The sequence below is a fragment of the Coturnix japonica genome, chromosome 8 (genome assembly GCF_054131305.1).
Source record: "Coturnix japonica strain WE chromosome 8, WE-NBRP24, whole genome shotgun sequence".
Lineage (NCBI taxonomy): Eukaryota > Metazoa > Chordata > Aves > Galliformes > Phasianidae > Coturnix > Coturnix japonica.
In genome coordinates, this window is record NC_140670.1 from 3570901 (window position 1) to 3595731 (window position 24831).

General features: G+C 44.3%; 3 protein-coding genes and 1 long non-coding RNA gene across 9 annotated transcripts in view; 1 reads left to right on the forward strand and 3 right to left on the reverse strand.

Annotated features, from left to right (window-relative positions):
- Positions 1–105: 105 nt before the first annotated feature.
- On the reverse strand, positions 106–2642 carry LOC146759919 (uncharacterized). Its single transcript, XM_085554961.1, has 2 exons — positions 2163–2642; positions 106–2051 (listed from the first exon to the last, which is right to left on the reverse strand). Exons 1-2 carry the CDS (start codon positions 2496–2498, stop codon positions 1149–1151), a joined length of 1239 nt encoding a protein of 412 aa, XP_085411087.1. The 5' UTR covers positions 2499–2642; the 3' UTR covers positions 106–1148.
- Positions 2643–3067: 425 nt separating this feature from the next.
- Positions 3068–5112, reverse strand: LOC107315604 (uncharacterized). Its single transcript, XR_014948843.1, has 3 exons — positions 5000–5112; positions 4775–4818; positions 3068–4137 (listed from the first exon to the last, which is right to left on the reverse strand). It is a non-coding gene; the product is annotated as an uncharacterized LOC107315604 (long non-coding RNA).
- A 5442-nt stretch (positions 5113–10554) lies between these two features.
- Positions 10555–15508, forward strand: TMEM254 (transmembrane protein 254). The gene is made up of 4 exons (XM_015866129.3): positions 10555–10711; positions 10849–10952; positions 11936–11995; positions 14063–15508. Exons 1-4 carry the CDS (start codon positions 10613–10615, stop codon positions 14181–14183), a joined length of 384 nt encoding a protein of 127 aa, XP_015721615.1. The 5' UTR covers positions 10555–10612; the 3' UTR covers positions 14184–15508.
- A 2445-nt stretch (positions 15509–17953) lies between these two features.
- The window catches only part of LOC107315602 (uncharacterized), a 35318-nt gene continuing 28440 nt past the window's right edge, over positions 17954–24831 (reverse strand). For all 6 annotated transcript variants that reach the window (XM_085554959.1, XM_085554958.1, XM_015866119.3 and 3 more), the window contains one exon: positions 17954–18726. In XM_085554959.1, the coding sequence (XP_085411085.1) occupies positions 18628–18726 (99 nt within the window). In that variant the 3' untranslated portion in view covers positions 17954–18627. The remainder of the gene's footprint in view (positions 18727–24831) is intronic.

The window sequence follows — 24831 nt, forward strand, 5'->3', positions numbered from 1 at the left end:
GACCCTGCACCTATGCTGGGCTTCTTTGTGCACACATCTCTCTAGGAAGCTTCCCCACAGAGATAACCATTTTCACTAATAAGATAATGCTCCGTGTTTAAGTTTCATTCTCTTATATTTATTTCATGCTATAGAAAAGCAGTTCACAGTGTACATATTAGAATCTAGGCACACGTAAAGCATTCCAGAGTCATATTTTAAGCATTAAAAGAGGATTTACGTGTATAAGTTTCAGCGTGATGTTGCTTTAACCCCCCCTAGAGCTACACACCCCCCAGACTGGTAAGATCACACCGGTCTTACAGATGGCTGTGGAGGTCTAGAAGGCTAAAAACAGGGCCCTGCGTGTCAAGTGCAATGAACACAATGACACTTCTACCCCCAGTGCAGATCTACAAGTTCAATATGACCCCAGTCAATACCCTTCCTTTGGGAAGTTGAGAATCGATTTGTTTGGTGTTGGTTTGTGTTTGTTTTTAATTAAATTAGATCAACGCAATATTAGCAAATGATTTGAAATATATATATGTATATGTACACACAACAGGAAATCACAAAAATAAAGCCTTCTAAAAGGCTATAAAATCTGGTCATTTTGAAGTGAAAATACTATACATTAAATACCCAAGAAGACACCAGGAGTGCCCTTTACCAGGAGCACACCTAAAACACAAATACACCCAGGCTGCATATCCCACACTCAGACAATCTTGCATTCATGCTATCTCCACTAGAGACTCTATATAAAATCAGTACAATCTTGTGCGGTGAGACTACAAAACCAACTCAGCAGTCCAAAGCCTCCTGGTGGAATCCAATGCAGTCTGGGCAGCAGAAGACAAAAGTCTTTGGTACCGAGGTATTGTACTGAGGTATGTCTGTACACACAGGTTAATGTGAAGCTACTGAAAGCCAAATGTCCACAGCAGTGCTGGTAGGTGACAGTCGCAGCAGGACAGGAGAGGAACTGGCAACGCACCTCCCACAGGTTGCTCTCTTGTGCACATTGCTGGCTTTCCTCACCTTCCTTTCCCTTCTATACAGCGTGTGAAGCTTACAGCAAGCACTCCATCCTTCCACCTGCAAAACCTCTAACCTCTTTTGGACAACACTGCCAATCAAAGTAAAAGATGATTTTCATCATAGATTCACGCGTAACCCAAATGACAGGCGGAATTCTGGCCACCCAAAGCAAAAAGGTAACTTTGAGGCCCACCCTGCTCCCTGTTTTGTTCCAACAGTGAGTCGAAACCATTTCCCAACATTTCATTTCTCATACCCAGCCAGTGAGGGTCATAGTCACTCACTGTCCCCAGCAGCTGCTGTCCGTACAACGGGTCCGGAGCAGCACATGTCCCCTGGTACCTCCCTTCGTGTTTTGCAGGTACTGAAGGAGTTGGAGGACTTGCCTCGCTAGCTGCAAAATGAGGAGAGCTGTGCCTCAGCTGCTTCGGCTCAAGCATATTCTCTCCCTCACCACAGCTTGGAATGGAACTGCTACTGAAGGGAGAGGTGTTAGGCTTGATATATGAGTAGGTCTCATCGACCAGACCTTGGTCAGCATTTAAGTAGCTTAAGACAGGCTTGCTATACGTGTTCTCCATAGCTGCTAGATATAGGTAATCTTCTGTACAAGGCTGGAAGACATCTGCATAGTAGTTTTCAGGACAAGGGTTCTTCAGATACGGGTAATCCTGCACTTGCTGTGCAGGGAGCGAGTGCTGAGGGGCACTGCCTACTGCTCCCACACCGAACTGCTCCCCTTTTCCCATATAGTCCAGGCCGAAGTGAGACGGGGTCTGACCGGGGACTCCAAAGCTCCTCCAGTGAGTATCGAGCCTGGCGTACTGCGGCCCGGGCCATGGCAGCGGCTGGCCGGGGCAGCTCCGGTTGTCCCCCGTCTGCAGGGCTCGCTCGGTGCCGAGGCCCCGGTTCTGGCCGTCCGCCCCGCAGTGCCCCCGCTCCTCCTTGGCGGCCGCCGGCTGTGCGGGGTGAGCGCCTTCGCTCTTCTTGCGGTTCAGCTGCCGTGCCCTCCTGTTCTGAAACCAGACCTGCGAGAGGAAGCAGAGTTAAACACGACGTCCCGATGCCCGTCGAGGCGCTTTGAGGCGCTGACATCCCAAAGGACGGCCCGTGGGGCTGCCGCCCTCCGCCGCTCTTACCTGGATCCTGGACTCGGGGATGTCGGTGAGGCCGGAGAGCTGCTCTCGCAGGGCGATGCCGGGGTACGGCTGCTTCTCGAAGGTGCGCACCAGCAGCTCCAGCTGCGCTTTGCTGAAGGACGTGCGCTTCCTCCGGCCGCCCTCCCGCGGGGCGGCGCGGCGCTGCGGGCCGTCGGCTGCCGGGATGCTGCGGGGCTCCATCAGGGCTGCGAGGGCCGCGGCCGCTCCTCGCCTTATGAGCCCTCCGCCCGGCTCTCGGCGACCCCCACCCGCCCGGGCCTGCCCCGCCGATAGGGCCGGGTGACTCACAGCTGTCTCCCACACCTCCATTGTCATCCCATCACCAAAATACACACGGGGAGGTCTCGCCCCGCTGGAGGAGCCACGGCGTCTCACGGCGAAGCGCCCGCCGCCGCCACCAACCCACCCAGCGTTTTTTTCATTCAAATGGAGGGTCAATAATTTAACGAGGGCGGTTCTTTAGTCCGCTTGGGCCTCGGACGGGCCGGCACCAACGCTGGAAACAGCGGGGCTCCCCTGGGCGCTGGGATCCCTCCAGGCTAAGGAATACAGGTGTCCCATGCCACCTATATGTCTGTACCAGCCCTTCTCCATAAGGGAAACCACCCTACACGTTACTGACCGGGTCCTATTCCCAGTAGAGGGAGGTTTCTCCTTGACTTTACCTGGGTGCCTTGCCCAGGTGCTGCATCGAAACCCACCACAAAACACTGAAGCCTCTCCCTGCTTCTCTCCCATTAGTTTTCTTCCCTTTCTCATCATAACCTCTCCTTCAAGTGCTTCTTTTTCTCCACACTCTACTCACTAAGTAGTGTACAGAACAAGAAAGCTCTGATTTCCAAGGTGAGATCATGACCGATTAATTCTGAAGTATTAATTCAAAAGGCAGGCCAGGAATATTCTTTTATGGAGCCAAGAGTGACATAAGAACTTACAGGGAGCGATGGCTGCAATGCCAAAAGGGTTTACATGTCAAAACAGGATTAGAACAGCAACAAATCAATTTGTTAATGTAATAATTTGTCAAATGAGGCCATTAGAAGCTATCACTGAAGGCGTTCAAGAACAACATCATCATTACTTCATGTGTCTTTTGTCTCAGCACATCTCCAGTCATTTTCAGCCTTGGAACCTGTTCCACCTTGATGTAAAACTTAAGGGTCCAAGAACAAAATCTGTTCAGAGTATCTGGGAGCAACAGCTTGAAACAGTTTCTCACTGCTCTTTCCCATTCTTCTACCACATCACTCTTAGGGCTATCACAGCTCAGATACATTCTTTTCTCCCTCAGTTTCTTTCAGGATGATTCAGAGATTTTCCTTTCAGTGTAAGAAATACAATTTGTATACAGCCAAGCATTTTCACGTAGGAGAACAGGGAAGAGCAGACAGGTAGCAAATGGTTTGTCAGTTCTAGGTACAGTCAAGGTGTGCTGCTAAGCTTGAGTTTGCTTATATTATTCAGATAGAAATGTAAGGAAGAGTCGATTAAGGTTCAGATACAATAAGCTAGTCAGCAGAGCTTAATGGCACAGTTTTGTCAATGACCTTCTCCACAGCAAATCCAGCTTTAGCTGCTTCTCATTCTCCAGGATGCAGTTCTGCTTGCATTTAGGCCAAAAATGGCTTCACACACAGACCTGCATGTGCCAGCTCCAACACACTAGAAAATGAGCCAATTCGCAGAGCTACTCCCTCCAAAAAGTGATTGCTGGCCAGGTTAGTTCTTGGCCACCAGCATGAGATGGGGGATGCACAGACACAGAGAGAAAGAAGAGCTGGCGAGCCCTGATTTAAATTGGCATGAAACTGCATATAGCCTTTCCATCACTGCATCGTCAATACATCTATCCATGGAGTGCACAACAAACTGGGTCCAGGAAACCCATCTACAGGTTACAAAGAGAGTTAATTCATTCAGTCTGGCTGCAGTGAAAGTGATACCACGAGGAAGGCTAGAAAAATAAAGACATAAAAAAGCTGTCATTTTCTTTTTTCCTGTGCATGCTTTCCAATTTTTTATGGCAGAAATATGTGTATGTATATATATATATGAAAACATCATGTCACGGGAATGACTACAACACAAAACCGACCCTGCGGGCAGCCTGCAATATTGATCCCAGAGGAACCCCCCCCCCCCCAGCACGCACATACACGCCTTAGAGTCACAGTCTGCTTAGAAGAGATAAGGACGGAGTCAGCAGAGGAGAACCTCTGGGGCTTGCAGCGACTTGCACTGCTTGCTAATAGCGAGTGTCCATCACTGCTGGCTAGGTCAAATAGACAGGCTTTTGTTAACATCCTCTGGCTATGGAGAGAGCAGTTCACACTTCCTGGAGTTATTGTTTAAGGCATTCTGCCAGGCAGCCTCTTTACACCCTTCATTTCGAGAGATTTTCTTTGCAATGCTAATTGATAGAGACTTAGATTGCGAGTTTGTTTTTAAGTGAGATTCCAGGAAACAAGATGGCAATCTTGTCCTCCCCCTCCTCTCTTCCCTCTTCTGCTGAGGCATTTGGACTTGGCCTAACCTAAGAGCTAACTTCTGCTACAGCAGCAGCTTGGTCACACCTAGGTCCAGGCACTCACCCTTGCTGACTGTGTTCCCTCAGCTTAAGCCATCCTATGATTCTCTGTGTGGTAGAAATGCGGAGAAGAAGAAGAAAAGAATCAGCAATAGTGAAAGCAGTTTGCTTAACGAAAAATATCTCTTCATATCACAGCCTGTCTTCAGGTTCCCACCAAAACCCATGGAATTTTGCTGCAGATATCAATAAGGTCCAAGGTTCAGAAAGGTAAAAAGTGTAAACTTACTGTATATTTTTTCTTCTGCCAGCGTCCCTTTAAGTCAGGGGTGTGTGATGCAAGTGCACCTACAGAAGAATCAAAATTACATATGGAATATGCTGGAAATGGAGGAAGAAAACACTCACACACACATATATATTTATGTAGTAGACATTTAGGAGAGGCAGCATTATTGTTAGAAAAGGACTAGCCACAGTGGTCTTTAAAAATGGCTCTGAAAAATGTTTGCATCTGTCTTAGTCCAGATGAGGGCATCGGGAGCTCCTCAATCCCTCCAGAGCAGCCCCAGCGTTAGAATATGCAAAGAATCACTTTAGCATGGATGGGGTGCCAAATCACCCAGTGCTGCGTGGCTCTGCCACCAGGCGCCTGCCTGGGGAGTCTGTGCTCAAGCACAGACCTCTAGAAATCCCTACATCAAACATCTTCTATGGCAGCACGGCGTTACTGATGTTTAACCAGATCTTTCATCCTGATGGAGGCAAGATCAATTTCACTAGTTGGTCTTCAGACATTAACACCTCATAAAAAGAATGTTCGTGCCCCCTTATCCAGAGTGCATCTTTAATTATCTTCTGGTACACTTTTTGCAGCCCATTACTTACAAGTCAACACCACTTTAATTATGGGCTTGGCAGTAAAAGACAGCCCTTACCTCACTGAAATAAAAACACTGCAAAACAACCCTGGAGAATAAGAGAGATGTCATGTCCAAACACTGTGGAATGCAGCAGAATAAACATGGATTCTCTTCTACAGAGATTTCCCCGTGTGCTGTACTGCCACAGAAAACATGCCTAGGAACATCCCAAGGAACACAAGCAGCCAGGAAATGCTCATGTCCTTGCCTGCTCTGCAGGCTACCATGTGCTCACAGTGGCATCTCTTGTTTTGGAAACCACAGTGGCCAGTTTTGCACTTCCGTAATGAGCCAAGGCAGATGGGGAGGAGACATTTTGCACCTTTAGCCAAAAAAGGGGGGGAAATCATACAAAGAATCTTAGAATCATTAAGGTTGGAAAAGACCTCTAAGATCATCTAGTGCAGCGGCCCACCTACAATACTGCCCACTAAACCAGGTTCCTTAGTACCACATCTACACGATTCTCCAACGCCTCCAGGAATGATGAATCCCCCACCTCCCTGGGCAGCCTGTTCCAGTGTGACAACTCTTTCACAGAAGTAGTTTTTCTTAATGTCCAACCTGAGCTTCCCCTGGCACAACTTGAAGCTATGGCCTCTTGTCCTATCACCGACCCCCACCTCACCACAATCCCATTTCAGGGAGTTTTGTGATAACATTTCCTTTGCAAGAGGCATTTGTTCCCCATCCAGTTGAGAACCAGCTGTCACCTGCAACGTGGAGCTCTTCCCTATAGCAAACATCTTACTCCAGAGTCTAAGATCATACAGTTCCAATCCCCCTGCTCTCAGCAGGGACACCTCCCTCTAGCCCAGGTTGCTCATAGCTTCATCCAGCCTGGCCCCAATGCTTCTACAGAGGGGGCATTCACAACCTCACTGGGCAACCTGTTCCAGTGATGTGCAGTTTGAATAGCCTGAGTCTGCATAGAGTTAGGATGGCTACAACCTAACGATGGCAAATCAGTAGAGAAGAGTGCTTGGAACTGCAGGATGGGCTGCTGGATTCCTACTTGCAAGAAGTCAAATGCTTAGATCATCACAGACTTTGTTCTTCTTTGAGTAAGAAAAACCTCACAGCAACCTCTGCAGTTGCAAAGGAATTCACTAAAATCCTGCCTAGAAAAAAGATCGTGCAAAATATCCTCCCAAATCCAAACCAGACCTCCACAGTATTGCCAGGCACAGGTCCATCTGGCAGGCCCTCACTTGCCCCAGCACCACCCAGTCAAGGACCATTTCATTTAAAAGCAGATGTATTTGCGCCCATCAGGGTCAGGTTCACAGTCTATATTACTTCACTGCAATCTCTTTTCTCATACTCCTGATCGTCTCCATCCCCATCTCCTTCCCCTTTGTAAGGGAGGCTCCAGCAGCCTCCCCACTGTCTGTGTAACCAGCAGATGCCTTGAGACTGATCCGCTCCAGAAACACCTGTGGACTCTTTGCATCTTAAGAGGGTCAGAGCTCTGAACTGCAGATGTTTTGGGACAGGGACTATATATTTTTCTGTGTATATGTGCTGACAGAATACAAGCACACCCACACGATGCTATAGGAATACTATCATAGTCTGCCAAGCTTGATTACGATAACTAGTCACCTAAAGATGAGTGAATGTGGCCTTAAGGCTAGTCTGCTGGGCCTGGAGACAAGCTGTCTGCAGTCTTCTCCTCCCTGCTCAAAGAACTATCATCTAAGTTCCCTTGTCAGCCCTATTCCTTCTCATCTCTCAAACACCATCCCCACCCATGTGGATGTCCGGGAGTGTGCTTCCCACCCACCTCACCCATATGCTGGTGATCCCAGATCTCTGCTAGATCTGTGTTGGATTCTTGCACTGCAGCCAGTTTTTCCCTCACAAGATTCCCATTTCAGGCAAAAAGGGGGGAAAAAACAGAGCTAGAAAACAGTCAATTGACATAATGTTTCTGTTGCCTGAGAAACACTTTAAAAATGCATTAGCTGGGCCCAGCGGACCATCAAGAGTAACACACACATTGGAAGACTTTCCTTTTCCCAACAATGCACGCCCTCATTTACCACCATGCACGTGAAGAACTTGGCAGCCAAAGGCTGTGGCTTTCAAAGTTGGAAACAGAAATAAAAAGAAAGGAATTCCTTGGGAAAGGAACGAGAAGCAATAGCAGATACCAAGTATTGTGCGTTAAAACACTCCATCGCTGTCATCAGGTGGTTGAGGGGCAGAGCAAGGCACCAGAATGCCGGTGGTTTGTTGGAGATTTACTGCTTTTGCCTGTTTTAACAGCTCAGTGAGTAATACTGCAGGATGCTGGAGTGCACCCACAGCCCATATTTTTGTTCATATACTTGTACAAATCCCTGTTAAATTCTTCAGCATAAACCTAACCTCAAGGAATCCCATCAAACACCTGTAAGATAAATTCTGGCTTCATAAACTGAGCTTTCACATGGATGTCACTTGTTCCTATGTCACATAATGAAAGAAATCCATCAGAACTGCTTGCTAAACGTTTCAGTAAGACTGAAGTTGTTGATTTCCAACGGACACCAGCAACTATAGATCTGTAGAGCGCACACCTGTGATCAACACTGCAGTTATTCTTGCAGGCTGCATTTCAGACTGGTGAGCTTTTGCTGGCTGTTTAGAAAGGCTTATTAATGCAATGTTGGCTGGAGCACGATAAAGAAGTCTGTTTCTTTTTAATAACAAAAAGCAGAGTAAAAGCATTAGGATGGGCATATGGAACTCAACATCAATCGACCCGTAAAACACACTGACCAAATCTGTAAGAAATACAACCCCCTACAGCTTAAAAGCAATACTTAGTTCTTAATCTCTGCAAAGACTAAAGCAGTAGGTTGGGGCCTTTACAGCCGGCAATTTCCAAGCCTTGCATTACGCTCCTGATTATATTCAAAATACAACAGAAGAGACCTAGTTTTATCAACACACACAGAATAGGGATGCATTAGGGAGACGTGTATTTACTTGCAAGACGCACAGTATCACAACCAGCAACATTACTACACCTCATTGTTTCTCCTTAGGTACTCCTCATTGCTCCTTAAAAAGGCTTTGTAAGTATGTGAATGCCGGCCATTATCTGTGAAACTGCCCGGCTGGTGGAACAGCAACAGGCAATATTTGAAAGACTGTAATTTCCCTTAGATCCTTTAGTACCAGAACTTACAGTGATATAATGATTAATACAACGCTACAAATTAAAACGGGCAGAGGAGCAAAGCTGATTGCTACTTTAACCAACTCGCATACACACATTGCTGCCAGTAGCTTCACTACAGCACTGTGTCTTGTATTGATAGTTTCATTTCCTCAGGTAACTTCCACTGACTGTATCCCGTCTCTCCCTCATTCAAGCTTCAAATCCACTTTAAAGTTGGCTGCATTTCATTTCCAAGTAACTTCCTAAAAGAAGCCCAATCCCGTAATCCTCACTAGTACAGAAAGCGGCTGTTTACACAGTCACATCCCTGCCTCCACTGGGATGACTCACACAATAAATGCTGGTCTGGATCAGAGTAACCACCCCCTCACCCCCCCCTTTATTTTCCCCTTTTGGAAAGAATTTTAAAGGACACAGAAGAGCCAACATGTCTCTATCTGCTCTCCTCCGGCAGCTACCAGGAACACAAAACAAAAGAGGCAGACTACCTGGCAAATACCCTTTGTACCTCCCGATGAAAGTGAGATAGTCAATATCTCTAAGTTAGAGATAGCAAATGTTTCTAAACGGGGTGGGGGTGGAGGGGGTGGGAGGGAGGAGGAGAAGAACAAGTTTTCCCCAGTATTAGATGCAACAAAAACGGCAGCATTTGAAAATCTAAGAAAGTGATATGCTGCTGTTCTGTTAGTAACCATCCCATGAAAGCTAAAGAGAAACGTTTGTATACAATTATAAGAGCACACTTTTTTTCCCCACTGACTTCTTTTTAAGACTCTGCTTCCCTTCTGTTTTCTATGGCCTTAACTACTACAAAACAGTGGTCTTTTCCAATCTTAATGATTCTATAATCATTCTGTGATCATTAGATGATCAGAGGGCTGCAGCACCTCCCCTATGAAGGCAGGCTGAGGGAGCTGGGCTTGTTCAGCCTTTCAGTACCTAAAGGGAGCCTATAAACAGGAGGGGGAGTCAACACTTTAAAAGAGGAGATAATAGCAGGATGGGGGGAAATGGTTTTATGTTGAAGGAGGGAAGGTTCAGGTTGGATGTTAGGGGGAAGTTCTTTATTACAAGAGCAGTGAGGTGCTGGAACAGCTGCCCAGAGAGGCTGTGGATGCCCCGTCCATCCCTGGAGGTGTTCAAGGCCAGGTTGGATGGGGCCCTGGGCAGCCTGGGCTGGTATTAGATATGGAGGTTGGTGGCCCTGCCTGTGGTGGTGGGGGGTGGGGGTTGAGATATGTGATCCTTGAGGTCCCTTTCAGCCCAGGCCATTCTGTGATTCTACGATCCTATGAAAATAGCCTTAGTGAGCAATATCCTGACACATAGTAAAGCTATATTGCTCACCTTTGAATGCCTATAGAGCCCCATCATAGCTGATTGTTAGTTACCAGCATCTGCATGTGCTCCAGCACAGGAAGCTGTTTTGATGCATCACACAGACACGTGTTACAAAGTGCACTAACGGTGTGATGTGAGCTCCCTGCACGCTGCTGGGAGCTGCCAGACCTCATTCCATCACTGTGTGACACGGGTTAGAAGAAGCAGAAGCAATCCCAAACGTCAGGGCTGTCTCGCATCTGAGACAACGACCCGCACCGCCCAGGTCCTGCCGCCAGGGGGCGCTGCGGCCTCGATACGAGGAGGCAGGAGGAGGCGAAGCGGCAGGAAATGACGCGGTCCGACACCCGCCGTCACGGGGCGGCCCACCGGCCCCCGGCTCCTCAGCCCGCTCCGCCCGCGCTCCGCCCCCCCGCTCCTCAGTTTACCTGCGGTGGCGGCTCCCGGCCCGGCGCTTGGCGGCAGGATGACGGGAGCGGAGCGGGTGCGCGATGGCAGCTGCCACTTCCAGCGTTCGCGGCTCCTCTGGATGATCGGCATCATCTTCGGCATGATCCTGCTGGGCGTAAGGGCGCCGGGTGCTCCGTGTGGGGCTGAGGGGTCGGTCTGACCGTTGTCAGACTGCGGCCTTGGCACGGTGCGGGGGTAAAGGGGTGACCAAAGCCGACCTTAATGCTTATAACACTGTTTTTCTCTTCGCAGTGGGTAACGCTGTCACCTTCAACCATCCCTTACAGCTATCTGGGACTGTTTGGTGATTTCCTTCGTTATTTAGTGAAGAATTACCACAAGTGGGTGTGCTACGGGTGAGTGCCATCCGGCTGCCTGCAGCTCTCTGGCTGTCCCTGATGCCCTGCTAACGAGCTGTCCTGTAACCGAGCTGTTAATTACACTTGGAGCTCTGCTGCCAGGCTGGCTCATCGCAGCTCAGGGTGTGGGGCAATAAGTACCAGGAGAGATGAGACAGGCTGAGGCCAGGCTGGAAGGATAAGAACTCAGCTTACAGGTTGGTGTCTGTGTTGGTATCCTGAGGAAGGAAAGCATACAGATAATGCTTTCAGAGGCAGTTATTGGACTGTATGTAAACTTACATTTGCTGTTATTTTGCCAGTGTGTTGCTCAAATAGTCTAATCCTCTAATCTTAAGAGCTGGAGAACACTTTCCTATAGCTCAGCCTCTCGCTTGCTGGATTCTTAAGGGAATCCTCAGCCTGCCTTGTTTAATTTACTATACATCATGTATAAGATGGCCTTTGTTTTTGCTCAAAGCATCCTATACTTGAACAAGGAACTGAATTGATCCTAATGGGATATCCTTTATATGAAAACTTAAAGATCAAGTTGAAATAATTCTCACATTCTGTACCCTCAATGCGTACGCACAGTTGAACTATACCTATACACATGCATCTGCACCCTTAAAAGCTTTCCTATCTGATCACTAAAATTAGTTCTGCAGGTAAAAGGATAGGTTTTGCACATCTGACTATAATTAACCCACTGCATTCAGTAAGCACTGGCCTTAAACAAGTACTGAAGCATATGGATACATGGAGTGGGTACTCAAAATGGCAAGTTGAGGTGTATTGGATGAGTTTCAGTTATACTTAATAGCTTTGTGGGCTCTAGATTCTCATAAGACAAAGCTAGAAAGCAAAGCATTGCACTAAACATAGTGACTTCGCTGTGTTTTCAGTTGGACGTTCTTTGCATGATAGATCTTGGATACAACGGTCTTCCCTCTAATGTAAAAAAACAACAACAACAATGAATTTATTTTCTTTTCTAGGTTCTATGTATCCTGGTTGATTCACATAGTAGAAGCCTTGTATGGTATAAAGCTATGCCAGTAAGTTGATCTCCCCCCTGTTTCTTACCTTAAATTCTCTGGAAGGGATTTCTGGTACAAGTGACTTAAGTTATAAACTGGTTTTGGTGGTTGCTTATTCCTCATTGTTGGTTCAGATGCTGGGTAACAGCACTCCAGATAGCAGGGGGAAAAGTAAGTGGGAGTTTAATCAGGTCTTACCTCATCAGAATTCTGGCTCCTAGTTACGTGTTGAAATAGATTGCAACCGTGTTGTGAAAATGCACTTGGATACATCCATTTGGGATTACTTAAGATCTATCTATACACGCAGGTCTGTGGAAGAAAGTACTTACTAAACAGATTCTAATGCCAACTTATCCTCAAAATAGGATAACAAATCTTTTGGGAGTTCTATTCCTTTTAATCTTGTCTCTAATTCAGAAGAATGCAGATAGGAGTTTTCACACTCATGTTATGCTGATTCTTGTCACTCTGCAGAGATGTCAAATTAATTTGCTGCTGCGAAAACTCCAACTTCTTCAACTTCCTTTAATTAAGGCCCTGTCTCTAGCTTCTCATATAACATCTCTTGGAAGCAAAGCCATTTTGTTCCACTGAGCTATTTGAAGTGGCTCTCAAGCATGTTTTCTGCCCTCAGAATGGTATCTGATGATTAACTGTTTACCAAACTCTGGTTTTAAGCTATAGCTTTAAAGCTTTACTTCTGGCTCTGCAGAAAGCTTTTACAGGTATTGGCTTAAGGTTATATTAAGAGGCAGTTTCATTACTGCTGAGCATACCAAGTGGATGTATTGCAAACAAGTTAAGTAGTGAAGTTTCTGCAAGTAAACACTGAAGACCATAAGAAGGAGAGCACGGATTGCCTGCCCATCATCTTCTGTTGAGGCACACTTCTGTAGATAACTAAGTAGTTGTACTCTCCTATAAGCACTAAAGACTGTTGTCTGATGAAAGAGATTGTAATACCTGCACATGAACATCACAGAGGAGACATGAGGAAGAACTGGAGAGAAAGGAGGTATAAACTCATTAATTAGCAGCGGTACTTGCATTGGGTTTTGGCCTCTGTTTCCTCGTACAGTCTCTTCAAGTAAACTTGCTGTACATACAAGCAGGTAAAGTTCTTGAGATGTAGTTTTCCACTGTCTGGACTCATTTGCAAACACTGCATTAGGGATTATAAAAGTTTTCCCACAGCTGGTAGGAAAAAAATTAGGAACAAAAATAGAGAAGAGTTGTGTCAGTCAGTACTTACTACACATTCATTTTCTCTGTGTGGATTCAACAGATGAACGCTTGCAGCTGAAGTCAGCAGAGGGAGCTCACTTCTAAAGTTACTAAGTTTAAGTGTGCTTATGCTTGACATAAGTCTCTGGAAATGTGAAATGAGTTGATTCAGCTTTCACATCTTCTTTCCTCTGAAAATATTTCCCCACAACACTGAAATGGAAGAGGAAACGTGACATTCCTGACTAAGACAATTATCTTTACTGAGGTGAATGTGAGTCAGTTTTTAAGAGGTAACCAGTGTGACCATCTTGGTACTGTGGGCTGAAGTTACCACTGCTTCACATCCCTAATGTACTTAGTGGAGCATAAGTCAGCTTGCACACAGGTTCTTTATAGCATGACTAGACCTCTTCCTGAAACAAACCAAACATTTGCATATGCTAATTTAAAACTAACTGACATAATTCAAGACAAGTATCTTGAGACCCATCTGCTTTCTTTCTCTAACCACTAATTCAGGCAACACCTGAGCAATTGTCAGGCCACTGGACCTTGCAAGTGCACAGACTACTTGCATGGTCTGTAGTCAGCAAGAAGGTACGCACATATTGCTGAGGAAGCTGCATGCACAAAACCTCTTTAAGTTTGCTCTCTCGACAGCTTATAATGCACCAGAATCATAAGAAGCAATACTGTCTTTTATGAAATCAGTTTCAGTTTGAAGTGAATGTGAGATTAAACGTTCTAACCAAGTCTGAAATATCGAGGTTAGGTAGAAATACCTTGTTAGTTATCACAGTGTAGTCTGCAAGACTCAGCTTTTTGAAACACTTTATGCTTTTGTTCACATTGCAGATCTAAAGGCATCACTGATCCAGCAGTTCAGTTCCACTGGTTCATTCAGACGCTTCTATTTGGGTATGCTTCCTTTGGTCTCCTGGTGTCGTACAAACCTCCAGCCAAGAAATACTACTAGAAGCCTGTGACAGAAGTCTCTTCTCACATTCTTCATCCTTATTCTTCAGGAAACAACCTCACATGTTTAGAAGCTGTAATTAGCGAAGTCACATTCCTACTACATGATGCAGTGCCCATCTACCAAATTAACTTTTTGTACTAAGGAAGAAACTCAGCTATAATTCACAGGGCCCTGTGGACGGTTTGGTAGAAATTCAGCCTGTCAATCTTGGCACTGCCTAAGTTTAATTCTCTTACGCAAGAGCTGAAGGTTGCAGCCTTGCACTGTTTGATATAGATTGTATACTCCGATTGTCATTGGTGAGGAAAGGCCCTGATAGTAGTTAGTAGCAGCTCATAGGTGACCCTTTCATGGGGAGAATTTACCTCCACAACAGATATTGTTATTTATGACCACAAAGCCAATCGCTGATGTTTTGTGGCAGGATATAAGTTTCTCCTACCATTTTTCTACAGGACCTTTTAAAAGCTTTTTCTGTATTTGTTAGAGCCTGGTCTGTGTCATTTGTTTTGTCAACTTACTCTCTTTAACAAAGGACAGACTGCTTTATTGCTGCGGGCACATTAAAAAGACCAAGTCTTCTAAAAGACCAAGTTTGGGTTGAGGTGAGTGAGCTGGGATACATGAAGTACTTGAACTTGGTTTAATTCTTGTGCCTTCAGTTCCATGCAGCATGACCTCATCTTTCAAATGTGGATTTCCATCTCTTGAGTTAGTGTAGTATATACTCTCTATAGAGTATAGAGAGAATCCTGTAGCTTTTTGGGGAACTAACTTCTTATCCAAGAAAACAACCTCACAACATTCCAAAAAGAAAATCTCATAGGTTGTCACATGAAAAGTAAGCCTAACAAGTCAGCGCTCACCACATCTGCCAGATGTTCATTTGGCATCTGGTTCTGACATCTTTGGTTTGTAGACTATCTTTACATCCCTCAGAGTATTTCCTTTACATCTAATTGAGCCCTTTGATCTCACTGTCTGTTTTACACCTCTCAGTCTTTAACCAGAACTAGCTTTTCTTGTTCTTAGCACTTTAAGAAGTAATTACTATTTAAAATATTAACTGTGATTTGGGGAGAGGTTTCTTCCACACCACCCCTGGTGCTACTGTTCTAGTAAAAAGAAGGGAACGCAGGCTTTGCTCAAAAGAAAAGTTCCTCAAGGCAGTAATGAGCAAGCATATACCTTGTGTAATACGTATGCTAGACTATGAGACATCTGATACGGTTCAAGTACAGGTTCTTGAGGTTTTTGCTTTTTAGCTAAAAGCAAAGAGAAATGAAGAGCTTTAAATGGTGGAGTGGCTTTTTTCCTTACCACTAACAGTCTTTAGAGAAGTAGAAAGGATGTTTAGTGGTTAGAAAACCACAGGAATATCAAGAACCTGGGCTAGGTTTCCCTGTGTAACTTTGTAATCTTATTCTGTGATCCTTTAATAAAGATTTTAAAAAAAAAATAGTTAATTTCCTTTTTATTTTATCCTGGAAATAGATGGATCAAGTGAATTTCATTTAACTAGTTGTTACCTTTACACCAAGATCAATGCTTGGAACACACAACATGAGCTTTTTCTTCACAGGCAGTTTTGTCTGTCTTGGCTTCCCGCTATAGTAAAGCTGTGAAGTCAGAACTACTCTGTTACCTTGCCCTGCCAGCAGCATCCTGCAGAGCAAAGCACTTGTGTTGCCAGCTGCCAGATCCTCTCAGGTGCATTCTGGAATGTTAAGTGATCGCATCTTTAAGCAGTTAGCAACCTACTTTGGGCTCCACTCAATTAGAAGGGCTTCCTTTTAAAGAGAGGGCAAAAAGGGTTTCTCAATGAAAGGCTCTAAAACAGGCGGTCAGCAGAGGACTGCCTTGATTACAAGCTATTTCCAAAGCAGGAACTAATAGCAAAACAACAGCATCAGCTGATGGCCAGGGAGAAGCATTCCTCCAGGCAATCCTGATGCAGTATTATTCTTGATCAGCTGGAGTAGTTTTTTCCACTGCAATCAAAATACCCTCTCTATAAAAAATAAATGGGGAAAGCAACAGAAGTGTATGAAATGTATCCTTATTTTCTTAACAGCAGCACAAAGTTCAGGCTGCCACATCTGCAATCCAGCCCTTCAGAAGGAAACACTTGCAGATCTAAGGGCTTCACTGTAATGTCTCCAACTGTTATTTCCTACCAGAACTAAGTGGTTATGTATGTATATATCTATATATTTGTGTGTGTGTGTGTGAGGTTATATACATATATAACCAGCTCTGCCTGTCAGTCAGCTCTGCCCTGCCCTCAGCTTTTTAAAGAGACATGGGTGAGTTGGGCTTAGGGATCTTGTTAGATATGCTTAATACTGAATTACTTCAAAACATTCATATTTTATTAGGATGCTTCCAACCGACAGCATTTTTTATTGCTGTGCATTTGACCATAGAGAAATTCATAAGCCCAGGAATGTGTGACATGCAGCAGAATTTGCCCTCCACTGGGATGAAAAAGTTCGGAGCATGTGAAAGTAGAAGTTGGTAGTAGCAAAAGTTCTGCAAACATCAATATTCCATACATTGCAATATGTTTACTGTTCAACTTGTGGCAAAGAAGAATCCAAGGCCATCAAATAAATGACTGGCAGTAATTTAAGCCCAACCCAAGAGCCTTATGTTTTGTTTTCCGCTCACTAAAGCACATGCCTACTTTTGGGTTTAGCAAAAGTGTGATGCAGCGTGTCATATAAACTTAGTGCATTTTGGAATGAGAAGGTGGAACGTGTCCCCAAACCTTCCAAAAGTAGGTTGAATGCAAGGGACAGCTTGCGAGGACATATGGGGTAATGGTTCCTGATGCTACGTGAACACATACTGGCAATGCTTTAGGTGTTAATGCAGAGCTAAGGAGCCTTGGCTGAAGAAATTAGGAATCCACGTGGGAAGAGATGCTTCCAAGAGAAGATACACCTTGATGCTTCAGTCCTTGGAAGATGTTGTGCTGTGGCCCTAACAAATCCTGCATCACAGAGCTGCTCTCAGCATTAAGCAGCTTAGCTCCAGCAGAACTAATCAGGTCAAGGCATTCCCCTCCACTGGAAACAAGAACATGCATTCCACCTGGTAGAATGTGCTGCATCCTACAATAGAAGGCCTGGTTTAGTTAAGTTTGCAGTATTTAAGCCACTCTAAAACCTGATTCACCCAAGAAACCAGATGGACATGCATAACAGCAGTAAAGAATGGAGATCATTTCTGGTATCGTTATTTCAAGGAGTTTCATGCTGAAGAATACATTGCAATTTATGGTTATGCCTAATACAATAAAAAACAAACAAACAAAAAAACTAAATAGTGTGTGTCACGTGGCATATCAAAGAAACCTACAGATACGGAGACAGGCATTCTAATGAATTTCTCTTACATCTCCTGGCATCTTGTTATGTTACCGTATTGGTAGGTCTTTGTCTCCAGCAATGAAAACAGTATTTAGGTCAATGTGTACTTTCTTAATTGCATTAGCCACTTGCCTAAGATGGGCTTCCTCCACTCCCTAAGCTGCCTCTGCTTAGTAACGTGTGGTCTTTAAATATATTTCACTCTTAGCGTTGCACTTAATCTGTCAGGTGAGAAGGATCAAGTCTGCTTTAGGCAGACTAAGATGATCAGTAGGATTCTAACTGAAAAACTCAAAAGGGTGGAGAGACCCCTTTTTGTAATGGATGATTGCCATCTTATTGGCTTTTACACCGAGTCTCCAAAAGCAAGGGTGAGAACTTCTGCACACGTGGTCTAGTTATATTGAGAACTTTATTTTACTTCTTTAAAAGCTTTTGCATTTGCAACATGTTCTGAAACTTTATAAATAAAGAAAGAGTACAGCATTGGCTTTCATCTTTCAAGAGTTTCTTTATATTGCATTTTATTAGCACATTATTTTCTCATGACAGCAGAGTTCTTATGCAAACTTCAACGCATTCGCACTCCCACACACTTATGTCCTCCCTCAAGCAGATTCAGCAAGTGAAGAGATGCTTCTGGCTTGGAGATAGAAAAGATGATGCCAGTGATATGGCAAAACCCAGCAGAAGGAGCTGCATTACTTTTAACGGTGGCATCCGTATCAAAAGACCATTGAAGAGCCTACACTCGAATTTCAAGACAGATGCCTTCTCCTGATCATTTACTGGATGCCACAGGATTCCACATTCTAACAAACAAAACAGTGAGCCAGCTGAGAATCCCAACACCAGCAGAAACTATTTAGTGGCCTTTAGCTAAGCTCAAGTTCCGAGTTAAACTTTATTTCCAAGGACATGTGCTACGCTTTGAGCAGGAAATAAATATCCTGAAGCTATTTGCTAAGTGTTCAGCCTTGAAAGGTAATACTTGTTCCGAGTGCCTCAAGATTAGAGCTCCACAAAATACTTGTCCAAGGGCCTCAGCCCCATCTGTGCACTGCTGGTCATCGCTCTGTCCACGCGGCTGTAGGGTAGCGTTCCAGCAGTGCGTTCCGCAGCTGGGCTGTGTGGATCTTGTCTCTGGTCTCCACGGTGCAGGTGACCTGGAAAAGGAATCAGGAGCATTCCTGATGGCATGGCAGCATTCTCAGGCAAAGGCGTTTCCAGCTGGCTCCTGGGCAAATACTTTTGTGCTCTCAGTCTCCCTGAGGCCTCATTAACTACTTACCTTCTCCATTCCCTGGGGTAGGTACCTAATGCTCCTGCTGCCTCCTCCACCTCTGATGCTTGCTTCCCTTATTGCCACGTTTCTGGGCAGCATTTGTTCCAGCACCTTTGTTTTTCCACACCTTTTATATTGTCTTCCTCTTCCCCCTCATGAACTTATCCCCCAGTTATCTATACCTGCAGCATTTTGGCTCATTTCTTCTAATCACACATCTTTTTACTGTTTCACAGAATCATAGAATGGCCTGGGTTGACAAGGACCACACTGACCATCCAGTTCCAACCCCCTGTTACGTGCAGGGTCACCAACCAGCAGCCCAGGCTGCCCAGAGCCACATCCAGCCTGGCCTTGAATGCCTGCAGGGATGGGGCATCCACAGCCCCCTTGGGCAACCTGTTCCAGTGCGTCACCACCCTCTTATTTCATTCTGATTTTCTTTGCTTGCTCACTGTGTCACTTCTAGTTCTCTGTTACAGTTTTTTTGCTATTAAATCAAACAAAACCTGGGTAAACTGGAACTTGAGAGGTCCCTTTTTGTCACTTTCCTCCACAGCGACAATCCTGTCACACAACCACTGAAGACAGTAACTTCAACACCATTTTTTTCCAGTTCTTCTTTGGCCCCTTTGATCTCTTTTTCTACATGCTCACTTTCCTATTGCATCAGTCTGAAATCTATCACAGGTGAGGCACCAACGTGAAGGTGCAGAATAAGCATCCTAGATGAATACCTTAAGCCACCTCCAACCCTGCTGCCGTTACCACTGATGCCAAAAGTGCCACATGGAAAAAGACCTCAGAACAGTGGATATCTAGCAAGGAAGGGATGCGAGATGATTTGCAGTGCGACAACCAGCAAAGCCAATCTACATAGAACAGAAGCAGCACTGGTCATGGCAACTTCAAGACGGACTGCTGGAGGCAGATGCTGTGTGTAACGTTCCTGCCAGAGCCACGTCCTTTAAACAAAGCAACAACACAACAAGTAAAATCACCTCAACTCAAGTGTTCATGAGGACACTTCTAAATAAGAACTTTGTGAATGATTTTAAAATCACAATCAATAAACCCTTCGGAGGACTAATGAATGAGAACCAGCTGTGAGCTCAGCTCATTTGGAAACTAAGTCCAAAAGACCTAACATGAAATAAACAACACTGTTTTTGTAATTCTTTGCCTCTTCTTTTGAACATAGTTCTAACTCTTGTGTATGTGTGAGATTCTTTCAAACAAAAAAAAAAAGATGCTAAAAAAGTGGGATTTTGTCTCAAGAAAAGGACAATTGCTGGGGACAGGATTAATAATGGAGGGAGAAGAGAGAACACAAAGACTGGGACAAGGATCTAAAGGATATCTTGGCAATGGAGTTCCAAATACTCATTATCCACTCCATGTTTCGTACAGAATTCCTGAGGCTTCGCAACCATATCTTTAAGAGCACTGTAAATAATAATATCAATAAAAACACCCTCCTATCTCAGCTGTCCTGCTTGTTTTGTCCTGAGCAAATCAATTGTTGCACTAAGAACCAGTCTGAGCTTGTGAGCTTTGGCTCTGATTATTTGGCCGAAGACGGTCACTCTGCCCTGGGAGAAACATGGGACAAATGCTGACTGATTATGCTAATTCTCCTCCTGCCTGTCTTATTTTCTGCTAATGACTGAAACCAGAATGAGTTGGACAGACTGGAGCCAGACTTCTTGTAAATACGTTGGATAAATAACGTTGTTTTGTTCTGTGTATGAACGGCATCTAACAAATGGTAATGGTTATCAAAGTGGTGCAGCTTACTGTAAAGGTAACACCACCACCGAACAACTCCAGCTATTCACCTGACCTTTTTACTCGTGCCCAATAAAGGAAGAGAGAACATTTGCTCACAACAGGAGCCAGAGAGGTGATCACTTTATAACAGCTACAGAGCTCAGCAACAAGGAAGACAAGTATGTGGAGTATGGGAATTTGCTTTTCCTGTGCAGATTATGCCAATTTATACGGCAGTTCTATCTATCAAGGCCAGAACTCCTTGCTCTTCAGTTAACCTGAGAAGGATAATTTACATGGGTGTCCAACAGGGCAATCCTCATACTCGTGGGTAGGTGTAAGAGTCTTCTCATTATTCCAGGGCATGTACTCACCTAGGTGCTGCTAGCTACAGGAAGTTACCAACCTACTGATGAGCTACGATTAAGTGCTGCAAAATGGCCTCATTTAACCCACTTGCCTGATGTTTCTTATGCTACACATAAGATAGCCCACGACAACTAAGGAAAACTTGTCTGGGTTACTATGACTTGAAATCCATTTCAAAAACGTTAGTAGTGGACATAGGCTTTTGATCCAGCAGAACTCTCAGCGACTGCAGAACTATACTTGTATAGGAACTTTCTTTCCTATATTAGAAAGAATAATCCTGTTCATTTTATGAATTTCTCTTCTTGCAGATGGCACTCCTGCTGAACTGAAAAATAAAGCTGTTAAAAGTAGAGACTTAGCCAGCTAAAAGGATCCTTCACTACAATTAGAGTTCTACTTGGTGGCAGGTAATCCAAAGACTGATTCCAGCCTCAAGACTTAGCTAGCCTGGCTTTTCTTACAGCAAGCCTACAAATAATGGAAGACAGAGATCTTCACTGAATATTGCAGTCTGGTGCTGAACTGGGACAGGGGAGGTTTAGTTTGGATATTAGAAGGAAGATTTTCACCCAGAGGGTGGTGACGCACAGGAACAGGTTGCCCAAGGAGGCTGTGGATGCCCCATCCCTGCAGGCATTCAAGGCCAGGCTGGATGTGGCTCTGGGCAGCCTGGGCTGCTGGTTGGTGACCCTGCACATAACAGGGGGGTTAAACTAGATGATCATTGTGGTCCTTTTCAACCCAGGCCATTCTATGATTTTATGCTGAGTCAAAATATATGGATTTGGTGCATTTCTGTGCTAAGGGCAAAGTTAGATCCCAGCCAGCCATACCAACTTGTTATGCTCCCAACTGACCGATTACAACTTTGTATCCTATTGCCTCACTTCTAGTAAGGATATTCACATTACTCTAAGATGTTAGTCCTGGGCAATTTGTGTAACATATTATTCATGATACACCACTCTTAAGGAAAGTGCAAGTTGTTTGTAGGCAAATCACTGGAGCTGCAGATGATAACTTTACTTACTTTTGTTGGTTTCAGTTCCATAAATAAAGCAGCGCTTTAAATTTCTATCAAGATCATCAAAAAGGGAGTAATTTTCTGAATTATTCGATAAACTACTGGAGATTCCTGCACACTGAAAAACATTTGGCTGCAATGCTTCTATTTATGAGGTGATTATTAGCTGCCAGTAGCTCACTGTTGGTGCAATGTAAGGCTTAAGAAAGCGTAACAGCTGGGGTGTGCAACTTGAACCCTTATCTTTGTCATGCCCTTGTGCTCGGGCCTGCTAGTGCTAGCAGCAACAAACCATCTCAGCATTAATCAAATCAGATAACGATCGAGCAGGTCTACTCAGACTGAGTACTCAGATATTCACTAATGCACTGTGCTGTGGAATGCCATTAAACAATATGGCTGAATACTGGAGGGCCTCCAAAGAAATGTATGGTCAGGCTTCCCATTCCAATGTCTCCAGTTTGTTAATTGAGAACCAAAACAAGGAAGCAGTGACTTGCCCAGGGTCATGCAGGAAATGCTCTACGTCATCCTTCTTGTAGCTGAACAGCTGTGTGCTCGGCTATATTCTCTTAACATGAAGTATGTTGGTATCTAGGGACTCCAGTCCAAAGTGCTCTACTCTGCTCTTTTACAAAATGCATGTTAGCCTAAAGACATTTACTCAAATTGATCATAACAGCCCAAAATAATTACATATCTTAAGGCCTGAGGTGAATAAACTGTGCAAAAAGCAGATACTACGCTGCACAAACTGAGCCAGGAAACCAAGCACCACTGGGAAAATGTGTAATGTTATCATAGAAAAAAGCAACATTTGACTTTTGAATTCATATACTGTTGCAGTCAGAGGGAGATGTGATGGATGTTCTTTTTATGACTGGTCTCTTCCGAGTTATTTAAAACCAGAGCTGGGAAGAGGCCAGACAATCCCATAACTTCAAGCAGGACTTGGGGCGGAGGGAAAACACAACGGCTGCTTCTCTGCAAGGCTGCTGGAGCACCTCTCAACCCTGTAGACTCTTGCTGCTCCATTCCAGAAGCTGTCCTGTGTACATGCTGCACACGGTGACTTTCCTACAAACATGATGAGCTTAAAGCATTGTTTTTTTCAGATGAGTTGCTTGAGCTCAAATACAAGACACTCATTAAGCAAGTCAGCTGATAATCTATAACAGAGCCTTGCGTGGATTCATAACAAAGGTGCATCTCACCTTATCAAGTCACTTAGAAATTTTGCTCATTGACTCCTAAGATAGTAATAATATGAGATGTTATCTCTATGAGGTGGTTTAAAGATGGAAGCATTTATTTAAACAATGTATTTTCCCATGTTGGATGTGAGAGATGTTACTAATAAAGACTGGTTTCACAGAGGTAAGCTGTAATTTCCTTCCACCAACTGGGTAAGGCATTAGAGCTCTACTTCCAGTTAGCTGGTAATGTTAGATGATTTTATTCCTTAGCTCTGACCTGTATTACTGTTTCTACATTCCTGACTATCTAACTTGCTTCAATCATTGCAAAAGCCTACAAAATTTGTTATTTGTAGATTTGCTAAGAGCTTCCTGTCTGTTTCAATGCTGGGACCTTGGAAGCCATTTTCTATCTGCTTAGGGTGTAGTCCTTTGCAAGACAGAAATCTAGCATGGGGTAAGATAATCTTAACTAGGGATGGACAGAGGCAGGACCCAAAGAAAATCCCAGTGTCTTCCAAAGAATGCATCCTGCCAACCCCATTGCTCACACCACTTCGTTAAGCATCAGCTGTGTGTGACCATAAAACAGACATGGAAAGATTTGCTTCTCCTTACTTCATCTTCTCTTTTTTAAATCTCTCTTATTTTTGCTAGAGAAATATTCCAAAACCAATAAAAACATGGCTTGAACACAAAGCTTCCTTTTAGCAAGTCATTACTACTTCAAGCACATATCTTCCCACAGCCCACACCAGGTGAATAAACACCCATCAAGGCATTTTTCCACCAATATCCCTGACTTTGAAGCCAAGTCTCCTTCCTTTGGAAATAAAGGGATAAACCCATGAGGATGATTATATACAGAGATGACAGTCCTGACAGGGTTGATTTAGAGTGTCACGTAAGCCACTACACTTCTGCACAATCCATATGCACGGCCAAAAGTAAGTATTAAAGGTAGAGTGGATGTAACTATAAAGCCTTCCTTATTAATACTACTAGTCCAGCACACAAGGATTTTGGTTTCTGATCCAGATTTAAATGCATTTAAATGCACGTTTAATTTAATGGTGGCTTTTTTTTTTTTTTTTTTTTTTTTAATTTACACTGACCAAAATGATTCCAAATTCTGCATGGGTCTGCTTTAGAAGCAAGTGCTCCAAAGGCATAGCTGGCATGGGGCTTTGGTTCTTACAGGCAATAAAAGAAAAAGCAAAACCTCCCCTGTCTGAGTTAGCTTTACTATGAAAATATGTGCATTCTCCTATTCCAGCTTAGAGCAAAATCATTTAAATGGTTAAAGGTAGATTCAATATTCTACCTTCCCCAGTCACCCTTAATTTAGTTTTTAAATAAAGGCTCTGCCATCCACTAGGTCCCACCAGACAGAACTACCTGCACAGCCACGGAGCTCTATAAATCTGGATGAGTATTTTGTACTTCATATCTCATTACCCAATAGCCTCCCCCAGACTGGTTAAAAGCCATCACGCAAATCCAAAACCCAATTAGATTACTCAGGGACACGAGTTCCTCCCTCAAACCTTCTTGCAGTACAGCACCGTCAGATGCTGGAAGTGGACAGTCAGTAAAAATGCACCATGTTTGAAATAGAGACAAG